The sequence below is a fragment of the Mustela lutreola genome, chromosome 16, assembly GCF_030435805.1.
Source record: "Mustela lutreola isolate mMusLut2 chromosome 16, mMusLut2.pri, whole genome shotgun sequence".
NCBI classification, from domain to species: Eukaryota; Metazoa; Chordata; class Mammalia; order Carnivora; family Mustelidae; genus Mustela; species Mustela lutreola.
Window position 1 is genome coordinate 25,601,359 of NC_081305.1, and position 24,235 is coordinate 25,625,593.

Below are 24,235 nucleotides of genomic sequence, written 5' to 3' on the forward strand. Positions count from 1 at the left end.
ATTGAGGACTGGCAACATTGCCTACGGGGCTGTACGGCAGGAGGCAAATTACTTTGCCTACATCAGCCTACATTTTCCCAGCTTTTAAACTGGCGTGATAGCGGCCGTACTGTCTGGTCCGTCGTGATCAAACGAAAGCTTTTCAGGCGCTGCGAACCGCGACAAACCGCACCGTCACCATACTCGGGGACCACGTGGCGCGGGAGTGCAGACTCCACCGCGAGCCCACACACCGCGCGGTGCAGGAGGCCTCGCTGTCTGCGCTCCGGGCGCCAGGGTGCGCTGTGACGACGCTCCGGACGACGGACGACGGACGGCCGCTCTAGCCGCGCCGGGGAAGTCGCTGTCCTTACCTTCAGCAGGAGCCCGCGCCTCGGTGTCTGCGTCCGCTGGCCCTGGGCTCCGTCCTGCAGCTACCCACTGCCTTCTTGCCGCCCACCATGGCCCTGCTGCACTCTGGCCGCGTCCTCGCCGGGGTCGCCGCCGCTTTCCACCCAGGCCTCGCTGCTGCGGCTTCTGCCAGAGCCAGGTAAGCAGGGGAGACGGAGAAGGAACCGTGGACAATAGGCCTGCCCACCCGGGCTGCGGACGCCCCAGGACTTCCACCCCTGCCCCCCAAGCACAAGCGCGAGTATCACACACACGCTTTCTCTGACGCCTCCTCGGCTTCACTGGGGGCTGATAATTGAGCGTCGGGGGCTCGAAATGACGGTCGGGGTCCTACAGCCCTCCCCTCCCTCGCCCCCCAGGACCGTAGGAGAGCGTGCCCACGCGTTCCCCGGGGGTTAGAAAGTGTGGCCCTCTACAGCACCCGGACTCCCATTCACGGGTTGGGGGGGGGTCACGAGACGCGAGTTCGGCGCCGTGGGGTGGGGGAAGGGTGGCGAGGGGAGAACACACGGGGCCGCAGTGCCGGCCGGCCTGGCGCCGATTGGCTGCGCCCCCGAGACTGCCTCGCGCCGATTGGCTGCGGCGCGGAGGGGCGCGGGTGTCCTTGATGGGCTACCCTGGGGCACGGCGGGACTCACCTGTCCCGGCCTCGTTGGGGCCTGAGCAGGGTTGGCAGGCCTGGGGCGTGCAGCTGGTCGTGGGCCCGGGGATGGGAAGTACATGGCAGGAAGGCTCCCGGGGCTCCGGCTTTCAGGCCCAGCTTTCGTTCCTGCATCCACTGACCTTGGTGCGTGGCATCCTTTCTCCCTACCCCCCACCCCAACCCCGTGTTATTGCCTCAGTTGCCGGTGACCCCTGGGTCGTGTGGCCTTCACGTGGAAAAGAGTCAAGGTGTAGTTCACCTCCTGTTTGTTTGACTGTAGGGAGGTCCCGGTTCTTCCTCTTCACCTCACTCTGCACTCATTTATTAAGTAAGTAGTTCGTCACCTGTTTCTCAAAGCCAGGTGCTGGATCAGATGCTAAGTTTGAGCGAGAGACCGGTGTCGCTCAAAAAAATTTCAAAAATGTAATTTCACACTGTGTGCTAAGTGGTGCAACAAAAAAGTACGTAGTTTAGAACAAATTAGCAATTCCTTCTCAGTGGAGACCTGAGCCAGGCAATTAATTCACTCAAGAAGGCAATTTGGTGGGGCGCCTGGGTGGCTCAGTGGGTTAAGCCTCTGCTTTCGGTTCAGGTCATGATCTCAAGATCCTGGGATGGAGCCCCACATCAGGCTCTGCTCAGCGGGGAGCCTGCTTCCCCCTCTCTCTGCCTGCCTCTCTGCCTACTTGTGATCTCTCTCTCTCTCTGTGTCAAATAAATAAATAAAATAAAATTTTTAAAAAGGCGGAAATTTGGAACAGTATCCTAAAGTACCTCGTAATGAGGAACCTACTCTCCAACTCACCTCCAGGTAGATACTGGCTACAAGGAGCAAAGCTTTGGCCCTTATGGGTGCCTTGATTGTTTGCATGTCCTCTTCAAGCCAGGGGAACAGTTTGTCCTTTATGCAGCCTCCTGTTGGCAGTACAGTTTTGCTTGGGCTCTCACATTTTCTCTCTCCCTGATTTAGCTCCTCCTTGGCCCCTTGTCAAGGTATGCTCTTTAAACCAGCCTATCTAGTGGACCAGATTGAGAGAGGGTTTATCATTTATGCAACTAATACGGAGAAGAGAAAGGGGTGTCTGAAATGATGGGCAAGAGAAAAGTCTTTCAACATTGTAGTGATCTTACAGTAATTACTGTTGTATAGATTTTGTTGGGTGGCTTAAAGCTTAAAGTACTTGGTGAAAATCCCTATGGGTGTGACCTTTTAGTCATTCTTTGAGTGGCTGACTCACTTTTCTTTTCTGTCTTTTCACAATGAGAATGTAAGTTCCGTGAGAGCAGAAACCTTACCGACTTTGTTCACTGATGTACAGTCTTAAAATATTTGAGCATTTGAAGCTGAGAAGGTGTTGTTCAGGTTTAAACAATGATACATGATTGAGTGATAGGGCCAGATTCCGTAACTGGCAGACTGGTAACTGTTCAGACAAGGAAGTGAGAACCTGCATTGCTGCCACTGTGAAAGCAATCTTTACCAAAATCCAAAGCAAAAACATTTAAAATAAACCCAGCTAATTGAAGTTTCTTTTCTTTTCTTTTTTAAACAGCTCATTTTGGGGCACTTAGGTGGCTCAGTGGGTAAAAGCCTCTGCCTTCGGCTCAGGTCATGATCCCAGGGTGCTGGGATCAAGCTCATTGGGCTCTCTGCTCAGCGGGGGAGCCTGCTTCCCTTTCATTCTCTCTCTGCCTGCCTCTCCACCTACTTGTGAACTCTGTCAAATAAATAAATAAAATCTTTAAAAATAAATAAATAGGGGCACCTGGGTGGCTCAGTGGGTTAAAGCCTCTGCCTTTGGCTCAGGTCATGATCGCAGGGTCCTGGGATTGAGCCCGGCATAAGGCTTTCTGCTCAGCAAGGAGCCTGCTTCCCTTCCTCTCTCTCTCTGCCTGCCTCTCTGCCAACTTGTGATCTCTGTCAAATAAATATATTTTTAAAAATCTTTAAAAATAAATAAATAAATAAATTAGCTCATTTTACTACAAGTCAACCTTGGCAGTCACTACTCTAAAGAACTGAGGATTTATCCTATGAAGTAGTTAATTGGTGTTGGGTCATTTAGATGGAACTCTAAGTTCAAATGTTTCATTTAGCTGCGTTTTTTAAACAGAAAGCACTCAACATTTAACCTTCTCTTCCTGACAGCTGTGAAAACATAGTGACATGAGGTCAGCCTTAATCCCAGGTCAATGAAGAAAGGAAAATATGCTCATGAATTTGGTTTATAAAATGATCTGTTCTTAATTACTCTGGTTATTTAATATTTAGTGAAATAACTAAAGGAGTATCATGAGACCTTTTACAAAGGCAGTGTGCTCTTGCTCTCTCAAATAAGTAAAAATTTTAAAAGGGGGGGGTACTTCTGGGCTATTCAGTCGGTTGAACGTTTGACTCTTGGTTTTTTTGACTTGGGTCAATGATCTCAGTGTCATGAAATTGAGCCCCATAGACGGGCTCTGCACTCAGTGGAAGGTCTGCCTAAAGAGTCTCTCCCTCTGCACCTCCCTACCCTCATACTCACTAGCTCGCTCTCAGATAAATGAATAAAAATCTTGGGGTGGGAGGAAGGCAGTGTACAATAGTAGTATAATAACTAGTAATAGAAATCAGGATTATAGTATCATCTTTGCCATTTTTAGCTCATGATCATGAACAAATTAACTTCTCTCCTTATTTTAAAATAAGAATATGAGGGGCACCTGTGTGGCTCAGTTGGTTAAGCGTCTGCCTTCAGCTCAGGTCATGATCCCAGGGTCCTGGGATCGAGCCCCGCTTCGGGCTCCCTGCTCAGTGGAGAGTCCGCTTCTCCCTCTCACCTTCCTCTGTGCTTGTGCTCTCTGTCTCTGTCTCTCTCTCTCTCTCTCTGTGTCTCAAATAAATAAATAAAATCTTTTAAAAGAAGAAGAAGAAGAATGTGAGGAAAAGCATATTTTTAAACTACAAAGCACCAGAGAGGTTCCCAGAAAAATTGCAAGGCCTTTGAATTAGAAATATTTTATTTGAATAGTTTTTACCTAATGTGTTTTGGTTTGCTTGTCAGCATTGCTCAATGGCTGAGGCTTTGCATTTTTGTCCAAAGTACATTGGTAGGAATCAGTTTGTAGGCCACAGGTTATCACCATCAGTTTTGTCCCTAGAACATTGTTTTCATCTGTTACTGTCCCTTGAAAACATCATGGTTCTTACATTGTGTGCATAGTCTTTACCCTTTTAAGGAATGGAGTAATGAAGGGCACAGAGATTCTGAACATGATGTAGAACTAATCGAATCGAGTATCCCTGCTCCTATATTTAGATTAAGATTCAATATTGTAAAATTGTTTTTAGAATTTTTAAAAGATACCACTCTATTTTTTTTTTAAAGATTTTATTTATTATTTGACAGAAATCACAAGTAGGCAGAGAGGCAGGCAGTGGGGTGGGGGTGCAGGCTCCCTGCTAAGCAGAGAGCCTGATGTGGAGCTGGATCCCAGGACCCTGAGATCATGACCAGAGCTGAAGGCAGAGGCTTTAACCCACTGAGCCACCGAGGCGCCCCAAAAGATACCACTCTTGATGAGATCTCTGCCAGAAAACTCAAGGGTATGGTTTCAATGAGAATCTCTGTGCTCAATAAACTTTTGAAAGAACTTGATGGGGGTGCCTGTGTGGCTTAGTGGGTTAAACCTCTGCCTTTGGCTCGGGTCATGATCTCAGGGTCTTGGGATCAAGCCCCATGTCGGGCGCTTTGCGGGGAGCCTGCTTCCACCTCTCTCCCTGCCTGCCTCTCTGCCTACTTGTGATCTCTCTCTCTCTGTCAAATAAATAAAATCTTTTTTGAAAAAAAAAAAGAAAGAACTTGATTAATAAGTACTTTTCACACCATTTAATAAGAATGGTGCCTTCTGTCCTTGTAGCTTGAGGCAGCAGTCCTGTCGTTGGTTAAAGGCCTTAGAGACAGAGATACCTTTTTTAAAAATGAAAATTGCTTACTGGAAGTTTTCTATAATATGTCCTTGGCATTCAAAGTATTCCTTTCCCTCATCAGTTAATGACAGTGACATATAGAGGCAGGTGGCTACATGTCTTCAGGATCTGAATTGTGGGTAGGAAATAAAGGAAGCTTTCTTCAGGCCCAAGTCAGAAATTGCTTCAAGGTATTTGTTTCTTACTGTTGCTTAGACACTGGAACAGCTAAGCAGCCTACAACAATGAAAAACAAGAGAGGGATTTTGAGTCCTGGCAATAGAGACAGTGAGGAAAAAGGATGGTAATAATGTCCCCCAGGACTGTAGAAAAACTAAGAAGAAATAACTGAAAAGCAAGAAAGACCTGTATTTGGTCGTAAAAATTATGACCGTATGATTCTTGACTTTTATCTACATACTTGCCTTATCAGACAGGATACTCAGGGCACGATAGTTACAAATGAAAGCATAGAAGTAATAATTTAGTAGCAGTGATACTAGCTAACAGCAAACACTCACTCTGTTCCAGGCTCTTAGTGTTTTATATTTAATAACTCCCTTCATCCTTCTTGGGCGCCTGGGTGGCTCAATGGGTTAAAGCCTCTGCCTTTGGCTCAGTTCATGATCCCAGGGTCCTGGGATCGAGCCCCACATTGGGCTCTCTGCTCAGCGGGGAGCATGCTTCCCCCTCTCTCTGCCTGCCTGCCTCTCTGCCTACTGTGATCTGTCAGATGAATAAATAAAATCTTAAAAAAAAAAAAAAAAAAACCTCCATTCATCCTTCTAACAACCCTGTAGGATAGGAACTGCTATGCCCTCACTTTACAAATAAGGAAAGTTGAAACTTAGAACTTAATTGGCTTGCCTGTGCTCACCCAAGCTGGTAGGCCGCTGAGCTGTTACTTGACTCCATACAGGTTGCCCAGTACTAACATTTCTAAGGCAAGCTGATAAAAGCCTGGGAAATCCAAAAATGGAAAAATTTATCCTTCATTAACAGAATTAACTATATGTAACAATTACAGCTGCTAATACTCAGGCAGTTTTCAAGGAGTCAGAAGAGCATAAATTTAACTCTAGTGCTGTGCCAAGCCATCCAGTGTGCCTCATGGAGGAGTGAGGTGCATGAGTGCTCACTGGCCACTAACCAGTTCAACAACAAAACCATTTTCAAGGGGCGCCTGGGTGGCTCAGTGGGTTAAAGCCTCTGCCTTCAGCTCAGGTCATGATCCCAGGGTCCTGGGATCGAGCCTTGAATCAGGCTCTCTGTTCCCCAGGGAGCCTGCTTCCTCCTCTCTCTCTCTGCCTGCCTCTCTACCTGCTTGTGATCTCTGTCAAATAAATAAATAAAATCTTAAAAAAGAAAGAAAGAAAGAAAGAAAACCATTTTCAAGAAGGAAGTTCTCACTGAGCTTGTCAGCATGGTGAGCACAGAGAACTCTCACTGTGCTGTGTAAAACATTTGATTGGCTAAGATGGCTTCCCTAGCTTCCACCTGTCACTTCAACACCCCCCACCACCACCACCACCAAGCTCTTTTTCACCTTTAACCTTTATTCTTAGGTCTCTGCTGGGAGTGCCTTGTTTCCTCCTGTCATCCTTAGCACTCACCTCATATGTCACCTCCTCCTGGAAGTCTCCCTAGGCCTGTTCTTTCTCTTCCTTCCCCAGGTTATTAGGGCCTGCCTCAAGGCTATGAAAAATAATATTCTGTGCTCTGAGCCTGACTTTATCACTGTACGTCCCCCCCTCCACTGTAGCCTGCATTGTTTAGAACTCCCTGGAGGTCACCCCCCTGGGCCAATGTGGTTGTGAGGGGTGGTTTTACTCTTCTTTATATTCCCAGCTCTTCGCACATAGCACATGCTCAGTGACTGGGATTTAGATCATAAAGATCTTGTTTTCCATAATATGAAACTGTAAAAAGCTTTTTGCTTATTTGCCATGAAGAAAAGGAGTAGAATAATCTTTTTTTCAGAACAGTAATTCACCATGAGTAAAACCTCAGTTTTGATATATTAATGCTGCTTGGTGCCAAGAGAGTGTTTATTGGAAACATGAATGGAGCTCCTTGGGTGCCCTCTTAGAAATCTCAAAGTAGTTTTAGGTGAAAGATAGCCTGAAAGTTTATGTTTTCTATATTTAGGATTCAATATGGGAAGGCCAAATCAAAAAAACTGTTAGGTATTTGATCACTTAGTTAAGATAAGATTGTGAGTGCCTGAGAATTAATCACTGTCTTAATTAAAATGACAGAACTTTAAAATTAAACATGTGACTTGATTATGAAACCATTTCATATGTGAGGAACTATGTTTTGTGTTTTGTTTTTTCCTTTAACAGGGACATAAGAGAGTCAACACAAAGCATAGAGAAGTAGTCTAGTAAAACAAAGAATCTCCACTACCTAGGCAGATTACACAGGAGGTAAAAAAATTACGTTTTGTGTTACAGGTAAAGTCATTAATCACTTAACCAAGGAAGACTGAGCAAACTTTTTTTTTCTTCCCTCTTGTATGGTTCATCCTGAGCCTGCAGGGAGCAAGCTGGCCCCAGACTTCTCCAGTTCCGCATTTCTTTGCCTCCAATTCTTACGTGTCCAGAGATAGGACACACCTTTGCAGGTGGGAAGACTGAGCAACTTTTAAAAATGTTAACACCTAGGTGGCTCAGTTGGTTGAGTCTGCCCTTTGCTCAGGTCATGATTCCAGGCTTCTGGGATTAAGCCCCACGTCGGGCTCTCTGCTCAGCGGGGAATCTGCTTCTCCTTCTCCTTCTGCTGCCCTCCCTGATCTCTTTCTCAAAAAAGAAAATTTCATAATAAATAATAATAAATAATAAATTTAATAAATAAAATCTTTCATAGCTTTTCAGACTCAGTTCTAACGAATTAAGACAAAATTCATTTTCCAAGTTTTGTCCTTAAATGCTCTTTCATATTTATTTAGAACAAGCTGATACTTCAACACAGTGTAACAGTTTCTGAGTTTTATTTTCTGATACAGTAAAATATTGGTGTTACACTACACATAAATAAAAGCTGTTTCAGGCCCTCAACAAGTGTAAAGAATAAAAAAGGATCCAAAGACCAAAATGTTTGAGGACCTTTGCTTTAGGACAACACAGTTTGTTTTTTTCCTTTGGAAAACAAAAACATATACAACATTGCATATCTCTGTCACAGTTGATCCTTTCATATTCTCAGCCACTCGTTAAGGAAGTTACTTTCACAGACAAAACCGAAGGGAGGGTTCTAATGTCAGTCCTACACAAGCATTTTAGCAGACCAGTCGACACACATAGTTCAGCTTCTACAGCCACACATATATCCTTTTTAAACTTTCTATGTATATATATACATATATGTATATGTGTATATATTTTTCCCCTTAAAATGACAACAAAGAACATGTTCACTAAAGTGACCCAAAGCTCTGGACTTCTAGTTTCCAGAACTGTGAGAAAATAAATTTGTTGTTTAACCTTCCCCCCCAAAATTGTTTTAATTAATAAAATCACCCAAGGCTATAACCTCTCAAGCACATATAAAAATAGGAAATAAAATATATAAAAATTATGCTTAGTAATCAGTGTGTCTGTATCCTGTCTTACTTAGAAATTATCTACGTTTCCATTGATTAAATAACCCATTAATTCATAATTATATTAGTCTAAGATTTTAAGTTACTTAAAGATCTCGGAAATTATCTTCAAGCAGACATATTAGAAAATAAAATGACTATTCTCCTAACCACCCATAACTCCAGTCTAATGAGCAAAATATCAAAGTCCGATAGATATCCTGTAGTATGCCTGGCCAGTACTCCCCAAAACTGTCAGAGTGATCAAAAATAAGAAGTATCTAAAAATGCCACCATGAAGAACAGCCCAAGGAGACATGACAAGTGAATGCAATATGATATCCTGGGTGGACCTTTAGAACAGAAATAGGACATTGGGTGAAAACTGAAGAAATCTGAATAAAGTGTGGATTTAATAATGTGTCAATATTGGTTCATTACTTGTAACAAATGTACTCTACTAATATAAAATGTAAGTAATAAGAGGGGATTCTTGGTGGGGGAGCAGGTGTTGGGAACTCTATAGCAGCTGCTTAATTTTCTATAAATCTCAAATTCTTCTATGGGGTGCTTGGGTGGCTCAGGCAGCTGAGCATCTGGCTTCATTCAGCTCAGGTCATGATCCTAGGATCCTAGGATTGAGCCTCGCATCGGGCTCTCTGCTTAGCAGGGAATATGCTTTTCCCTTTCCCTCTCTCTCAAATAAATAAAATCTTTCTTAAAAAATAAAGCTTCTAAAAAATTTAAGTTACTGGGGTGCCTGGGTTACTCAGTCTAAGGTTAAGCCTCCAACTCTTGGTTTCAGCTTAGATGTTGTTCTTGGGGTCATGAGTTAAGGCCCACATTGGGGTCCATGCTGGGGGTAAAGTTACGAATGAATGAATCAAAAAAAGAGAAAAAAAGGGGGCACCTGGGTGGCTCAGTCAGTTAAGCATCTGCCTTGGGCTCAGGTAATGATCTCAGGGTCCTCAGATAAAGCCCCACAGCTGGCTCCCTGCTCAGCAGGGAGTCTCCTCCCTCTTTCTTCCCCTCACTTGTGTACCCTCCTTCCTCTCTCTCTTCAAATAAATAAAAATCTTTTAAAAAGGGGACTCCTTGGGCACCTGCATGGCTCAGTTGGTTGGGTGACTGCCTTCGGCTCAGGTCATGATCCCGGGCTTCCAGGATCGAGTCCCGCATCGGGCTCCCAGCTCCTTGTGGAGTCCGCTTCTCCCTCTGACCTCCTCCTCTCTCATGCTCTCTCTCACTCATTTTCTCTCAAATAAATAAATAAAATCCTTAATAAATAAATAAAAGGGGGCTCCTGGGTGGCTCAGTCAGTTAAGTGTCTGCCTTCAGCTTCGGCCATAATCTCAGGCTCCATCTCAGCATGGACTATAGGCTCCCCTGCTTGGCAGGGAACCTGCTTCTCCATCTGCCTGCCTCTCCCCCTGCTTGTGGTTGCTCACTTCTCTCTCTCTTTCTCTCTGACAAATAAATAAAATCTTTAAAAAAAAAAAAAAAGAAGAAGAAGCATGTTAGCTTATAGTCCAGTAAACCAATGTAAATTTAGGAAAAGCAAAACCACATAGAATAAAGTGTATGCCTGTATCATACTTAACATGAACAAATTAAAGACCTAACTAGTTCTATTAAATCAGTTAAACTAGTCTCAAAAGGATTTATAAGACTGATGTGAACTTGAATTTTTTAAACATTTCCGAGTTAGTATCTTTAAGAAAAAAACTTTTCTCTAGCACATTTAAAGTACTAGAAATACAGTCTCTATTACACAGTTAGAACAGAACACCTTTGAGATTTTTTTTAAGTGGAGCCCAGTGTAGGACTTGAACTCAGGACCCTGAGATCAAAATCTGAGCTGAGTTCAAAAGTCAGGCCCTTAATGGACTGAACCACCCAGGTTCCCCAAGATTTTTTTTTCCCCCAAGATTTTTATGATCTAAATTTATCAGTACCCGACAGAGCTGGAAAACATTTCACATTCAGACACTCAGAAGGAAAACAAAAAAAACCTTTCTGAATTACTGACACATAGAGGTCTTATAGCTCTACAGGTCTACAGCTTTGGCCACAGAACAAGAGTAAACACAAATGAAAACCTCACAATTCTGATAAAGAGCTGCAAAAAAAAATATTTTTTTGAAGATTTTATTAGGGAGGGGCAGCTGGGTGGCTCAGTTGGTTAAGCAACTGCCTTCGGCTCAGGTCGTGATCCTGGAGTCCTGGGATTGAGTCCCACATCGGGCTCCCTGCTCAGCAGAGAGTCTGCTTCTCCCGCTGACCTCTCTCCTCTCAGGGTCTCTCTGTCTCTCTCAAATAAATAAAATCATTTAAAAATTTAAAAAAAAAAAAAAGATTTTATTAGGTAATCTCTATTAGACCCAACGTGAGACTCAGACCCACCCACCACCCCAGGATCAAGAGTCCCATGCTCTACCAACTGAGCCAGCCAGGCACTGCAGAGCTGCAAAATTCTTGATTAAGCTTCAAATAAACAAAATCAAACAACAAACCAGATTATGCATCATCTCTCACCCAACAGAGACTGGATCTTTGCTACCCGTTTTCAGAGATTGCTGAATGATGAGATCATAAAACCAGATTTACCATCATTGCTACTGATGAGGACTGGCTTATCGGCCTTAGGTGAACCAGAAACAAAGCCCCAGATTAGTAGCAGTAGGAAACAAGCCGGAGAAACAATTTTTGCCTCAGGCTCCTTCCTGGAGACCACAGGTGTGGAAGCCAGTGCCCTGCCTCTGTTGGAGGGGCTTCTGAACCCAGGAGAATGAAGGTCAGGGTGGCACATAGCAAAGTAAACCCCAGCGCTTGAGTGATGAAGTCAGGGCATCTGGCTGGCCTGCATTGTCTTGGTAGGACTGCCTCATGTTCTACTCCGCATTCCTGTTGTCTGGACCTGACCGACGCTGATTGACGCCATCCATAACTTGCCTGTGGTGTCTTAATATACAGTGAAAGGGACACCCTTTAAAACCCCTCACTAAGGGGTGACACACTGGGAACAGATGGACTGTAGGCTCCAGTTTACGTCTTCCAACAAATTCCTCAGCCTTTCTCCCACTGTCCTCTACCTCCTGGCCAGTTTCTGCACCTCATCTACACAGCCTCATTGCTCAGCATACTGCTGCCTAAGTTACCCAGTTCTGTGGGCTTTGTGTCTTTGGCATCAACAAATACTGAGGATAACACTCGACCAAAGGGCTAGAACATCCTTTCCTTCTCCATATGTATAACCTTTTGTATCTTTAAAGCCTGAAAGCTCTACAACTTTTGCCAACCTTTCTCTTCCCAGGGAAGAGAATAGATTAGAAAACAAGGCTACCTGGGCCCAGCCCTGCCAAGAGCAGGTTTCTTGGAATCAGGAAAAGCAGGAAAGATAAAGGCTAAATCGCTCCCCCCTCCCCCCCCCCCACACACAGTAAGAAGCCATATTTGGGCAGCTTGTTTGCTGATTAAGTTTTTCCAGATCAGCATCCCCACCACCTTCCAGCTCTATTTTGCTGTGTGTTTTCCTTATAATAAAGGTAATTTTGAGGGGCACCTGGGTGGCTCAGTGGGTTAAAGCCTCTGCTTTCGGCTCGGGTCATGATCCCAGGGTCCTGGGATCGAGCCCCACATCGGGCTCTCTGCTCAGCGGGGAGCCTGCTTCCCCCTCTCTCTCTGCCTGCTTGTGATCTCTGTCTGTCAAATAGATAAATAAAATCTTTTAAAAAATAATGACAATAATAATAATTTTGAGGGGCACCTGGGTGGCTCAGTTGGTGATGCATCCCAGGTCTTGGTTTTGGCTCAGGTCATGATCTTAGTCGTGAGATTGAGCCCCACATCAGACTCGGTGCTAGGTGTGAAGCTTACTTAAGAGTTTCTCCCTCTGCCCCTCCCCTACACCCCCCCCAACACTCTAAAAGAAAATGTAATTCTTTTTCCCAAAAATAAAGTTATTTTTCAGAGAGAGCACAAGCAGGGGGAGCAGCAGTCGGAGGGAGAAGCAAGCTCCCTCCTGAGCAAGGAGCCCATTGTGGGACTCAATCCCAGAACCCTGGGTTCATGACCTGAGCAGAAGGCAGATGCTTAACTGACTGAGCCACCTAGGGTCCCAAGAAAATAAAGTTCTGTTGCCTCTTGAGATTACCTCAGGACACCAAGGAAAGATGAAGTGTACTTCCCTAACAGTGTAGTTCACCTGGTCCAGGAGGATGACCCCCCCCACCCCAAGACTATTAAGGGATAATTTTTTTAAACATTTTTATTCAAATTCAATTAATTAACACATAATGTGTTATTGGTTTCAGAGGTGCAGGCCTGTGATTCATCAGTCTTCTATAACAATGTGCATTACATCACATGCTGTCCTTAATGTCTGTTATCCGGTTACCCCTCCCCTCAGCCCCCTCCCCAGGGGATAATTTTTTAAGGCAAAATCATGACTCTCATAAACACAGAATAATAAACATTGTCCAGCATTTTAATTAAGTAGTGAGAGGATGAATAGGTTGTTACATGTAGTTCTTGCTGATTTTTAATTCAGAAATACCTCAAAATTCTGTCTTCCTCTCTGCCCCTCCTGCCTTGTCCTGGTTTAGGCCCCAATCCCTTTATCTCTTTTGCTAAGTAATGAACCAGTGATCCTTCTGCATCCGCTTTTAACACTCTACATTCAGTACCCCTCCTTGTGACCAGATGGGCTCTAAAAAGGCAAGGCTGTTCATGTCACTCCACTTACCTGATCAACCCGCTTCCTCCTGCCCCCCAAAAAACTTCAATAACTGTACATGGTCTCACCATATCCAAGCTGGAACACGGGAACCTATGTTTTTAACAACCTCTGCAAATGCTACCCTTTAACAAGTTTGAGAACAGGCTAAAACCCAAGCACCTTTATGGGGCGTGGGGAGGGGGGGTGGTCACGTAACATTCAAGGACCGAGCAAGCAATGGTCCCTGCTTGCTTCTCTCTCTTTTCTTTTCTTTTTTTCTTTTTTTTTTTTTTAATTTATTTGACAGACCGTACTAGTAGGCAGAGAGGCAGGCAGAGAGAGAGGAAGGGAAGCAGGCTCCCCGCCAAAGCAGAGAGCCTGATGTGGGACTCGATCCCAGGACCCCGGGATCACGACCTGAGCTGAAGGCAGCAGCTTAACTCCCTGAGCCACCCAGGCGCTCCTTGCTTGCTTCTCTTATGTTATCTTTTACCACTCTCAGTTTCTCACAGCCAAATTACATGAAATAGTCTTTGCCGGGCGCCTGGGTGGCTCAGTGGGTTAGGCCGCTGCCTTCGGCTCGGGTCATGATCTCAGGGTCCTGGGATCGAGTCCCACATCGGGCTCTCTGCTCGGCGGGGAGCCTGCTTCCCTCTCTCTCTCTCTCTCTCTCTGGCTGCCTCTCTGCCTACTTGTGATTTCTCTCTGTCAAATTAATAAATAAAATCTTAAAAAAAAAATAATAAAAATAAAAAATAAAAATACTTTCAAAAAAAAAAAAAAAAAAAAAAAAAGAAATAGTCTTTGCCTGGGAATTTAGATCAGATTTGGACTGTGAAAGCCTACATATGCACCCTGTCCTCCCCAGGATGATTGGGGTGTCCCTCTTCTGCTCCTCATTTTATTTGCATTTGGTATTCTACCCTCCTCTGCAAAGTGCTCTGGCAGATTTGAGATGTCTCTGGCCATGGAAATCCAGCTACTGTATTTTCTTTTATTTCTCATTTCAGCTCTTGGTGGACCCATGTGGAAATGGGGCCCCCAGATCCCATCCTGGGAGTCACAGAAGCCTTTAAGAGAGACACCAACAGCAAAAAGATGAATCTGGGAGTTGGTGCCTACCGGGATGATAATGGAAAGCCGTATGTGCTCCCTAGTGTCCGGAAGGTAAGTTTGCCATCTATCCCCTGCCTTCTTGGGATGGATCAACTGAAGAGAGCTCCTGGAGAGTGGCAGAAAGAGCGCCAGGCTGGGAGTCGGGAGACCTGGTTCCAGTTCTGGCACCGGCTGCTTAAATCACTCGGGTTTCTGGGCTCTGGGCTCCTTGCTGTAAAAGTGACAGATTGGAACTATGTGGTCTTTCTCAAGATTGAACTTAAGTGATTATCTGTAAAGCAGGCATAGTGTCATATTTAATCCTGAGGGTGCACAAAAGGACTAAGAATTTAAGCATTGCCTCTTGGTAATAAGAATAGCCCTTTGTGGATGAGGGTTACTGCCATTATTTTCCATTTCTCTCATGGTGATGGCCTTAATAAACTCTGCCACACAGGCATGCTCTGTCTCTTCATACTGAACTACAGAATAATTCGCTGTATTTTTGTGACATGTTTATCACTGTTCTTTCTGTTGGTAATCACTATAACTTTAAATAGTCAATTCCCTTAGAACGGTTTTTTTAAGGAAAGCGTGTGTTCCCTTTCCATCTACACCTCCTCTGTTGATATATCAATGCTCTGTCACTTCCGAAAATGGGCTGGTGATGCATCCTTCCTCCATAGAGCAGAACTGGGCACCGTGAGTGAAAGTTACAAAGGAATACTTCCGGGTCAGGGTATAGCACTCCGTAATCATCTGAGCTGACTGCCCTGAAGCCAGCGGGCTCAGGCCCTCAGGAGCCAATGAAGTAAGAACATGGGCTGAATGAACCCCTGAAAGAAGAAGTATCTAAGTCTGTGGGAGTGTGAGTTAAGGGTCACCTCTGGAGCTCTCAGAGTAGACAAAAAGGGTTTGAGAAACCATTGTGATGAGAAGACTTACTGGCAACTGCTGGCTGCTGGGTCTCAGGTCATGCAGGGATTGCCTTGGTCTCAGTCTGACAGTTAGAAGTATTTCAGCAAGGATTAGTCTGCTGGTTTGCAAGCTGGAATATCACCACATGCTTCCATGCATTCCTTTGTCAGGTCTTCAGCCAGTAGTGAGAGTTGTAGCAACAGTTGTCCCCCCCATTCAACAGATGAAGAAAGTGAAGCTCAGGAAGGTTACTAATTTGAGTTGCTCAGGGTCACACAACTAGTGAGGATTGGTCTCATGTCTGTCTCCAAAGCAGAAGAGATGTGGCTAGTACAATTAACTTTTGAAGTTCTTAGACTGGCATTATACCTTGAAATACTTTCTTATGTATTTAGTTTGATTTTATCATCTTATATCTCTTTTAAGTGTTGCTCATAAACTTTGTTCTTGTGCATTCCAGGAATGCCATATGTTAAATATTAACCAAGAAAACATTGTGTACCCACCCATGTAAAACCTAACTGTAGGGCGCCTGGGTGGCTCAGTGGGTTAAGCCGCTGCCTTCGGCTCAGGTCATGATCTCAGGGTCCTGGGATCGAGTCCCGCATCGGGCTCTCTGCTCAGCAGGGAGCCTGCTTCCCTCTCTCTCTCTCTGCCTGCCTCTCCATCTACTTGTGATTTCTCTCTGTCAAATAAATAAATAAAATCTTAAAAAAAAAAAAAAAACCTAACTGTAAAAAAAATACAATTTTTTAAATCACAAATATTTGTGTTCTACATTATAAAATACCAAGTAATCTTTTTTTTTTTTTTTTTCTGTAGGGTTTTGTTTTTTTTGTTTTTTTTTTTTTTGTTTTTTTTTTTTTGGTGTATATTTTCAAATTTTTATTTAAATCGCAGTTAACATACAGTGTCATACTAGTTTCAAGTGTAGTACTTAGCTTTTTTTCTTGAACAGTATTTCTGAATAAAAACAAGGCTATACTTCCTTTATCTTTAATATATAAACTAAATTTATTAAACATTAAATATTAATCATCGTAATTCCAGGTAAGAAGAAGAAACTAAGCAGATACCTTTTCTCTTGTCTAGGCAGAGGCCCAGATTGCTGCAAAAAATTTGGACAAAGAATATCTGCCCATTGCAGGACTTGCTGAGTTTTGTAAGGCATCTGCAGAGCTGGCCCTGGGTGAGAACAACGAAGTGTTGAAAAGTAGCCGGGTAAGCAGAGCAGACTCTGGCATCATACAGAGTCTGGTTTTAAATTTAATAGTTTAAACAAATTTGAGATAATTTAAATAAATAAGATAAATTTAAATAAATAAATAAATTTAAATAAATAAATAAGATATATCACTTTGTGTGTAATGATGATTTCGAGGTGACCGCACTATTGCTAATATCTCTTCTTGAAAAAGTAAGTTGATACTTATAAATTAAAAGATTTCATGTAGGGGCGCCTGGGTGGCTCAGTGGGTTTAAGCCTCTGCCTTCAGCTCAGGTCATGATTTCGGGGTCCTGGGCTCGAGCCCCGTATTGGGCTCTCTGCTCAGCAGGGAGCCTGCTTCCCCCTCTCTCTCTCAGCCTCCTGCTCTGCCTACTTGTGATCTCTGTCAAATAAATAAATAAAATCTTAAAAAAAAAAAAATGCCATACTAGGTGCACCTGGGTGGCTCTGTCGTTTGGGTGTCTGCCTTCAGCTCAGGTCGTGGTCCTAGGGTCCTGGGATTGAGCCCTGCTTCAGACTATCTGCTTGGTGGGGAACCTGCTTCTCCTTCTCCCTCTGACTCTTCCCTCTGCTCATTCTAACTCTCTGTCTCAAATGAGTAAATAAATCTGAAAAAAAAAAAAAAGATGAAATGCCAAACTATGCCCAGTTTTAGGCCTATAATTAGCCGCTACTCTCATGTTCTCGGCTTCCAGCTCAGATGGAAGAAGCACACAGGCACGTCTCTTGGGGCCAGGACCAGTCTGGCACTCCTCCGCTGCCCCTTCACAGCCAGTTTAGACATTAAAAGAAAGCAGCTCTTCTCCCATCCTAACACCTCCCTTGTCTCTCGGGTCCAGAAGACCATCCTGCAGCTGTGACAGAGGGAGCACACATGTCTTCCTGGGGGTCCTCTTATGGCAGAAGAAAATGGTACTGTACACAGACTTCGCACAAGTAGAGGTCTTTGTGCACCCCCAGAGAATGCACAGGCTTGGCCCTTCCTGTAGAAGAGGAGCAAGCCCTAGGCGGCTGGGATGCCTCCAGGCCATTCAATAGCGCAGTGACGAGGGGCCTCAGAGCACCATAGTTCCCTTTCCTTTGAAACAAATGTTTATTAATGGATACATTTGTATGTTTAAATATTTGTTTTCCTGGCCAAGTCCTGAGAAAAACAAAGTAGCAGAACTAAGCCAACATTTCTCCCCTTCCACCCGGGAGAGCAGAATAAATACAGTTTATTCACAAGGCTGGTCTAAGTCCACAGGTTAGATCATGAACTCAAGAGTAAAGCTACAACCTCCTGCTGAGACAGTAATGATCCTGATCCACAGTTTGATTGATATCCATGCAATCAACTGCCTATTATTCCCTCATGAAAGCTTCCATTTCTTCTGTAATTTTTGCTTATCTCTGTCTGTCTAGCTAAAGTAACAGCAGCATGTCTCATAAATTGCTGTACCTTTATGAATTATTAATATTATCATATCCACAGTTAGGTTTGTTTGGTTTTTCTGGATCCTGTAAAGATTTCATTTATTTATTATTTATTTATTTATTTATTTTAAGGATTTTATTTATTTATTTGACAGACAGAAATCACAAGTACGCAGAGAGGCAAACAGAGAGAGGGAAGAGGAAGTAGGCTCCCTGCGGAGCAGAGAGCCTGATGTGGGGCTTGATCTCAGGACCCTGAGATCATGACCTGAGCTGAAGGCAGAGGCTTAACCCACTGAGCCACCCAGGCGTGCCAAGATTTTATTTTATTATTATTATTTTTTAAGATTTTATTTATTTATTGAGAGAGAGACAGTGAAAGAGAGCATGAGCGAGGAGAAGGTCAGAGAGCGAAGCAGACTCCCCATGGAGCTGGGAGTCTGATACAGGACTTGATCCCGGGACTCCGGGATCATGACCTGAGCCGAAGGCAGTCGTCCAACCAACTGAGCCACCCGGGCGTCCCCAACTGAGCCACCCAGGCGTCCCAGATTTTATTTTTTTAAGTAACCATTTCATCCACTGTAGGGCTCAACCCCAAGATCAAGAGTCCCATGCTCTACCAACTGAGCCTGCCAGTTTCCCCCACAGTTTGATTTTTATTTCTGTCACAGCAAAGTTCACAGGGACAAACTTCGTTTCGTAAAGAGTTTGTTATGCTCTCCCCCCTCCACCTGTTTCTTCTCCTGCCCCCCCCCCCCCCGGCCAGAAAATAAGTTTATGTTTAAGAGAACCTTAAACATCTATAGTGCCATAGGAAAAAAAAATCTGTGATTTCTTATTCCTTAAAGTTGACTGATTTGAAGAAACAGATTACCTCAGGCACCTTCCTATTACTCAAAAGATAATGTTTTCAGATTATGAAAACTCAGAGAATGGAACTTCTGAGCCTTTAAAATGTAGTGATCCTTATCATTCTCATAATGATAAGTTGACTTGCTTTTCAAGGAACTTTGATGTTCAAGTATCGTTCAGTAATGTAGTGACTTTTCTTAGTGTTTTTTTTTTTTTTTGTCTCTGTATAAATGAACCCTTTCTCATGTGGGAGGAGCAGTTGTATCCTGACCATTTCTCCTATTATACGTTATGATACTGATAACAAGCCATGAGGAGTTAACTTCTTGGTCAGCAAAGATGTTGGAAACTGAAGAGATGGCTCTTTTGAGAACTCACAAGGAGAGTCCATCTGTCTCTTAGCAAATTGGGAAATGAAACAGTAGTGCTATTCTCTCATTTCCCAGGACCATCTGAAACGTCTTCAGCAGGAAGAAAACTGAGTGTACAGAGCAGTGCCTCTCTGGGCTTGGCCTCAGTTCTGTTATGGGCCTGTAGAGAGTATCATACCTCACTGACCATGCTCTCTCTCCTTCAGTATGTCACCGTGCAGACCATTTCTGGAACTGGGGCCTTGAGGATTGGAGCCAGTTTTCTGGTGAGTCTGGAAACTGCTTCAGGGATGAGCTGTAAGTTGAGGATGGTGGGGTTTCCTATTGCCTGTGTGTTTGATGACCTCTCTCCCCAAAGTTGGAAGAGTTCCTGTTCTCTGACGAATAGAGTCAGGGGTAAGAAAAGTAAAGATACTTAGAAGAAATTACAAGGAAGATAGAATAATAATAATAATAAATCTTATTTATTGAGCACATATCTGTTACTACCAGCTTTTGTTTTAACTCATTTAATCCTTTAATTTTTATGAAGAAGATTCATTTACCGCCATTTTACAAACAAAGACAGGCCCAGACAAGCCCTTGGCTACACAGCGAATATACTCATCAGAGCTTACATTCCAGCTCACATGGTCTTGCTGCTGAGTCATTACTATCTCTCACTCATAAAGATAAGATGAGGTTCAATAGAGAAAAATGTCTTCCTCTTAATGTCTTCTTCCTAAAATGTATCAACTCTTCTTATTTTTTTCCTCTTCCTTCTTCACTTATCCATTCCCTTTCATCCCATTTTTTAGCAAAGATTTTTTAAGTTCAGCCGAGATGTCTTTCTGCCCAAACCGTCCTGGGGAAATCACACACCGATCTTCAGGGACGCAGGCATGCAGCTACATGGTTATCGATACTATGACCCCAAGACGTGCGGCTTTGACTTCACAGGCGCTCTAGAGGACATTTCGGTAAGTGTGACTTTCAGGGCAAGGGTGAAGGAACAGGAAACAAACCTCCTTGTGGAGATGTGATGTTTCACAGCTGGGTCTCAGTATCTGAGTAATAATACTGGGAATGAACTTATTTCCAGATCTCAGATTATCTTTGTTAGTGATCAAAATAGTGACTCTGTGGCATTTCAGGTAAGTTATCTCCTTTCAGAGCTGCATAGTCACCTCTTGGTTGTCTCTTTAGAAAATGCCACAGCAAAGTGTTCTTCTCCTGCATGCCTGTGCCCACAATCCTACGGGAGTGGACCCCCGCCCTGAGCAGTGGAAGGAGATAGCAACAGTGGTGAAGGTAAGGAGAATGAGCTGACTAGCCACAGTTCTGTGTTCAGTAACTGGGCAAAGTCTTAATGAGAATTAATTACCCTTGAGCCCACATTAAGTTGTCAGGAAAGAGCTGCTTACTTATTAATTAGCAATTTGGGTTTTGTTTTGGGGTTGTTTTTTTGTTTGTTTGTTTGTTTTTAACATCTTCATTTATTTGAGAGGGAGAGTGCACGTACATGCATGCAAGTCGGGGGAGGTGCAGAGGAAGGGAGAAAATGTCAAGCAGACTCTGCTGAGTGCATAACCCAGCACAGGGCTTGATCCCACAACTCCGAGATCACAACTGGAGCTGAAACCTAGTCAGCCGCATAACCAACCAAGCCACCTAGGTGCCCTGCAGTTCTTAATTGATGGTACAGGAGCAGCTTGGAGATAATTTCTGTTCCTCAGCCTGGATGCTGGGAATTCTGAGGACTCTTGTCATTGGCCAGCCTGGCCAGTGGGCATCCATTGGCCCTAGGAGGTCTATAATTGGCACCTACATTTGTCCTGGCCAGGATTACATGTTCATCCTTTATACACTTTGTCATGTCTCCTGTCCTGGCCTGTTTCCTCAGCATGGCCGTTATCTTTCACAGGCTCAACTGTCAAAGAAGGCACTAGTCAAAATTTCAAGGAAGGAGGGGTACCTGACTGGCTCAGTTGGTAGAGCATGCAACTCGTGACCTCGGGGTTATGAGTTCAAGCTCCACATTGGAGGAAGAGTTCACTTTAAAAAAAAAAAAAAAATTCCAATAGAGGAAGGTATTCTTGTTGCCCTGTGTCTTCATTTTTGCTTCTTTTGGTCTCCCTTTCTTTACATTCTGTTAAACCTATGGTTCAAACAGAATGAAACAGAGGGGGGAAAAGAAAAAGAGCATTCACAGAGCACTTTGAAGATGAGATGGTTCTCATGAGTCCTGGGTAAAAGATGAGACTGCTGGAGTTACATTAGCCCCAGAAGAGACTGATGTTGGTCCTGTGTTGACTGGACCAGAGTAATTGCCCAGAATCCTCTGGGCCTGAAAAGAGCTTCCTGTTAGACCAAGCAGCTTTCTGGGAAGATTAAAATTAAGAGTACCTTTTCTTAATGTCTTCTTAGGGACCATATCCACCAAAGTAAAGAAAGATATATGATGATGTCTTAACTCAAGGAACATTAAACATCTCCAAATTGCCACCAGGGGAGAAGACTGCTCACTCTGTGAGGCAGATACAGTCCCCATAAGCACAGGCAAGCATGTGGGGCATCTTGAGACAGACTGCCTAAAGCTTTGCTCTTCTCTTTTCCTTCCCAGAAAAACAATCTCTTTGCATTCTTTGACATGGCCTACCAAGGCTTTGCCAGTGGTGACGGTAACAAGGACGCCTGGGCTGTACGCTACTTCATCGAACAGGGCATTAATGTTTGTCTCTGCCAGTCCTATGCCAAGAACATGGGCTTATACGGTAAGCTCAAGGATCCAGCACATGGTGTGTGTGTCCTGATAAGACTGAAGAAGTGCTGGAAGAGGATGCCACAGAGATACCAGTTTGTGGGGGGGGTGCACGTGTCCATGTGTGTCCCTGTGTGTGTGTGTGTGTGTGTGTGTGTTACCCAGAGAAGACAGGTAACCTGGATTTTACTTATCTTAGTCACATCTTCGTTCATGTCTCTGAACTCCTCCAGCAGAGGAAACTAATAACTGCTTCTCTAAACAAGAAATGACGGCTCCACAAGCCAAGAAGATGGATGTCATAGAAAGAGACCTTTTGAGTACTCAGACCTCCTGTTGCCTCTAGATTCACCTTACTAGTTGTCGAAAGCTTTTAAACAGATATTTTTGGGGCACTTCTGACAGAAGCATAATATGTAGCACATTGAATCATGACTTGCTTTCGCATGTGAGACTGGAAAACTGAACAACAAGGTCCATGTGTGTCTCTCCAGGTGAGCGCGTGGGAGCCTTCACTGTGGTCTGCAAAGATGCTGATGAAGCCAAAAGGGTGGAGTCGCAGCTGAAGATCTTGATCCGTCCCATGTATTCCAACCCTCCCATCAATGGGGCCCGGATTGCCTCCACCATCCTGACCAGCCCTGACCTGCGAAAACAATGGTAACGGCTCATTGCTGCTCCCCCTGCCCCCGCCACCTGCCTTTCCCACCACCGAGCTTTCAGAGCTTGTTTATAGTCGGCAAGTTGTGATGTACAGTCTCCCCCAGCTTCCCTGTGTGGGCGGGGAGGAGGAGAGAGGGGTATGATTCTGTTAGCTCATTTAGATACATCGGAGACAAACATAATTCAAGAAACGGCAGGGTTTTTTTATTCCATTATCTCCATTTTAAGTAAAACCTGCCCCCTACTCAACTGAGGCTCAAATTGAAGTACCTTACATAGGAAAACTTAAATTTTTAAGAACAATGTATTTTTTTTTTTTTTAAGATTTTATTTATTTATTTGACAGATCACAAGTAGGCAGAGAGGCAGGCAGAGAGGCAGGCAGAGAGAGAGAGGTGGAAGCAGGCCCCCCGCTGAGCAGAGAGCCCGATGTGGGACTCGATCCCAGGACTGAGATCATGACCTGAGCCGAAGGCAGCGGCCCAACCCACTGAGCCACCCAGGCGCCCAAGAACAATGTATTTTTTGTTTTTATCATAATAATAGCTACCTCTGAATCAGTATTTCTGCTTCTTTTTTGTTTTTATTAGCCTTTCCATCTGAATCTCTTGGCACCTGTGCTCAGACTTAGTGTCACTCAGTCTCTTTGACCACAGTCCACATAAGACATATTTTGTATCATGAACCCACATCCCTGTAAATGTGCACATAGCTGAAACAGTTGTCAAAAACTCAGTACTGGGGCGCCTGGGTGGCTCAGTGGATTAAAGCCTCTGCCTTCGGCTCAGGTCATGATCCCAGGTCCTGGGATTGAGCCCCGCATCGGGCTCTCTGGTCAGCCGGAAGCCTGCTTTCTCCTCTCTCTGCCTGCTTGTGATCTCTGTCGAATAAATAAACAAAATCTTAAAAAAAAAAAAAAAAAAAAAAAAACTCAGTACTTAGGCTTTAGAACTGTGTTCTAGTATTTTCTAAATGCTAGTTGCATCCAACTACTTGAGCATTAATGGGTCATGCCACACAATTTAGAAACCTTGCTCTAGATCAGAGGTTGGAAAACTGTTCTGTGGGTCAAATCTAGTCTGCCCCCTATTCTTACAGAGTTCTATTCGGACACACCCATACTCATTTTTGATGAATTACATATGGCTGCTTTTGTGCCAAACAGCAGAGTTTAGTAGTTGTGACAGGGAGCAAATGGCCCGCAAAACCTAACAACGTTTATAATTCAGCCCTTTATAAGAAGTTTGCCATGTTAACTGTACTGGAACTTAAAAAAATTTGAAAATGAGAAGTTTGCCAACTCCTGCTCTATATATTTCAAAGTTAATAAAAAGCCAAGATGCCCATGAACAATGTGATTTGTCAGATAAGAGTTTATCTTTGGAGCTGGTTAATTGAGAGGCTAGAAGATCCCTGAGCAGCTTCTCAGGGAGAAAAGCTAAATCTGTTGTCTGCTGTCTGCAAGAAACTTTATCTGCAGCCCCCCAGCTTATCACATGACAGCTATTCTTTCTAATTTAAATTACTCCTATGGAACATTGAACTAAGCCTGGTTCAGGGTAGTTCTTTTTAGTCAAATATACTCATGGAGGGCTTACCAAGAAACTGACTACTTTTTTATTTGTACTTTTTTCCTGTTATAAAATTCATATGTAAGTATATTTCAG

The 24,235-nt window shown here is 43.9% G+C and overlaps 1 protein-coding gene, 1 non-coding gene and 1 pseudogene across 3 annotated transcripts in view; 2 read left to right on the forward strand and 1 right to left on the reverse strand.

Annotated features, from left to right (window-relative positions):
* Nucleotides 1–312: 312 nt before the first annotated feature.
* The window catches only part of GOT2 (glutamic-oxaloacetic transaminase 2), a 28,928-nt gene continuing 5,005 nt past the window's right edge, over nt 313–24,235 (forward strand). For both annotated transcript variants that reach the window (XM_059152488.1, XM_059152489.1), the window contains exons 1-8: nt 313–529; nt 14,293–14,449; nt 16,388–16,516; nt 19,372–19,431; nt 19,963–20,124; nt 20,351–20,455; nt 21,768–21,918; nt 22,400–22,565. In XM_059152488.1, coding sequence (XP_059008471.1) covers nt 441–529; nt 14,293–14,449; nt 16,388–16,516; nt 19,372–19,431; nt 19,963–20,124; nt 20,351–20,455; nt 21,768–21,918; nt 22,400–22,565 — 1,019 coding nt within the window. In that variant the 5' untranslated portion in view covers nt 313–440. The remainder of the gene's footprint in view (nt 530–14,292; nt 14,450–16,387; nt 16,517–19,371; nt 19,432–19,962; nt 20,125–20,350; nt 20,456–21,767; nt 21,919–22,399; nt 22,566–24,235) is intronic.
* LOC131819021 (small nucleolar RNA SNORA38) lies at nt 7,492–7,613 on the reverse strand. The gene has a single exon (XR_009349025.1). It is a non-coding gene; the product is annotated as a small nucleolar RNA SNORA38 (small nucleolar RNA).
* Nucleotides 8,292–12,061, forward strand: LOC131818235 (ORM1-like protein 2; annotated as a pseudogene).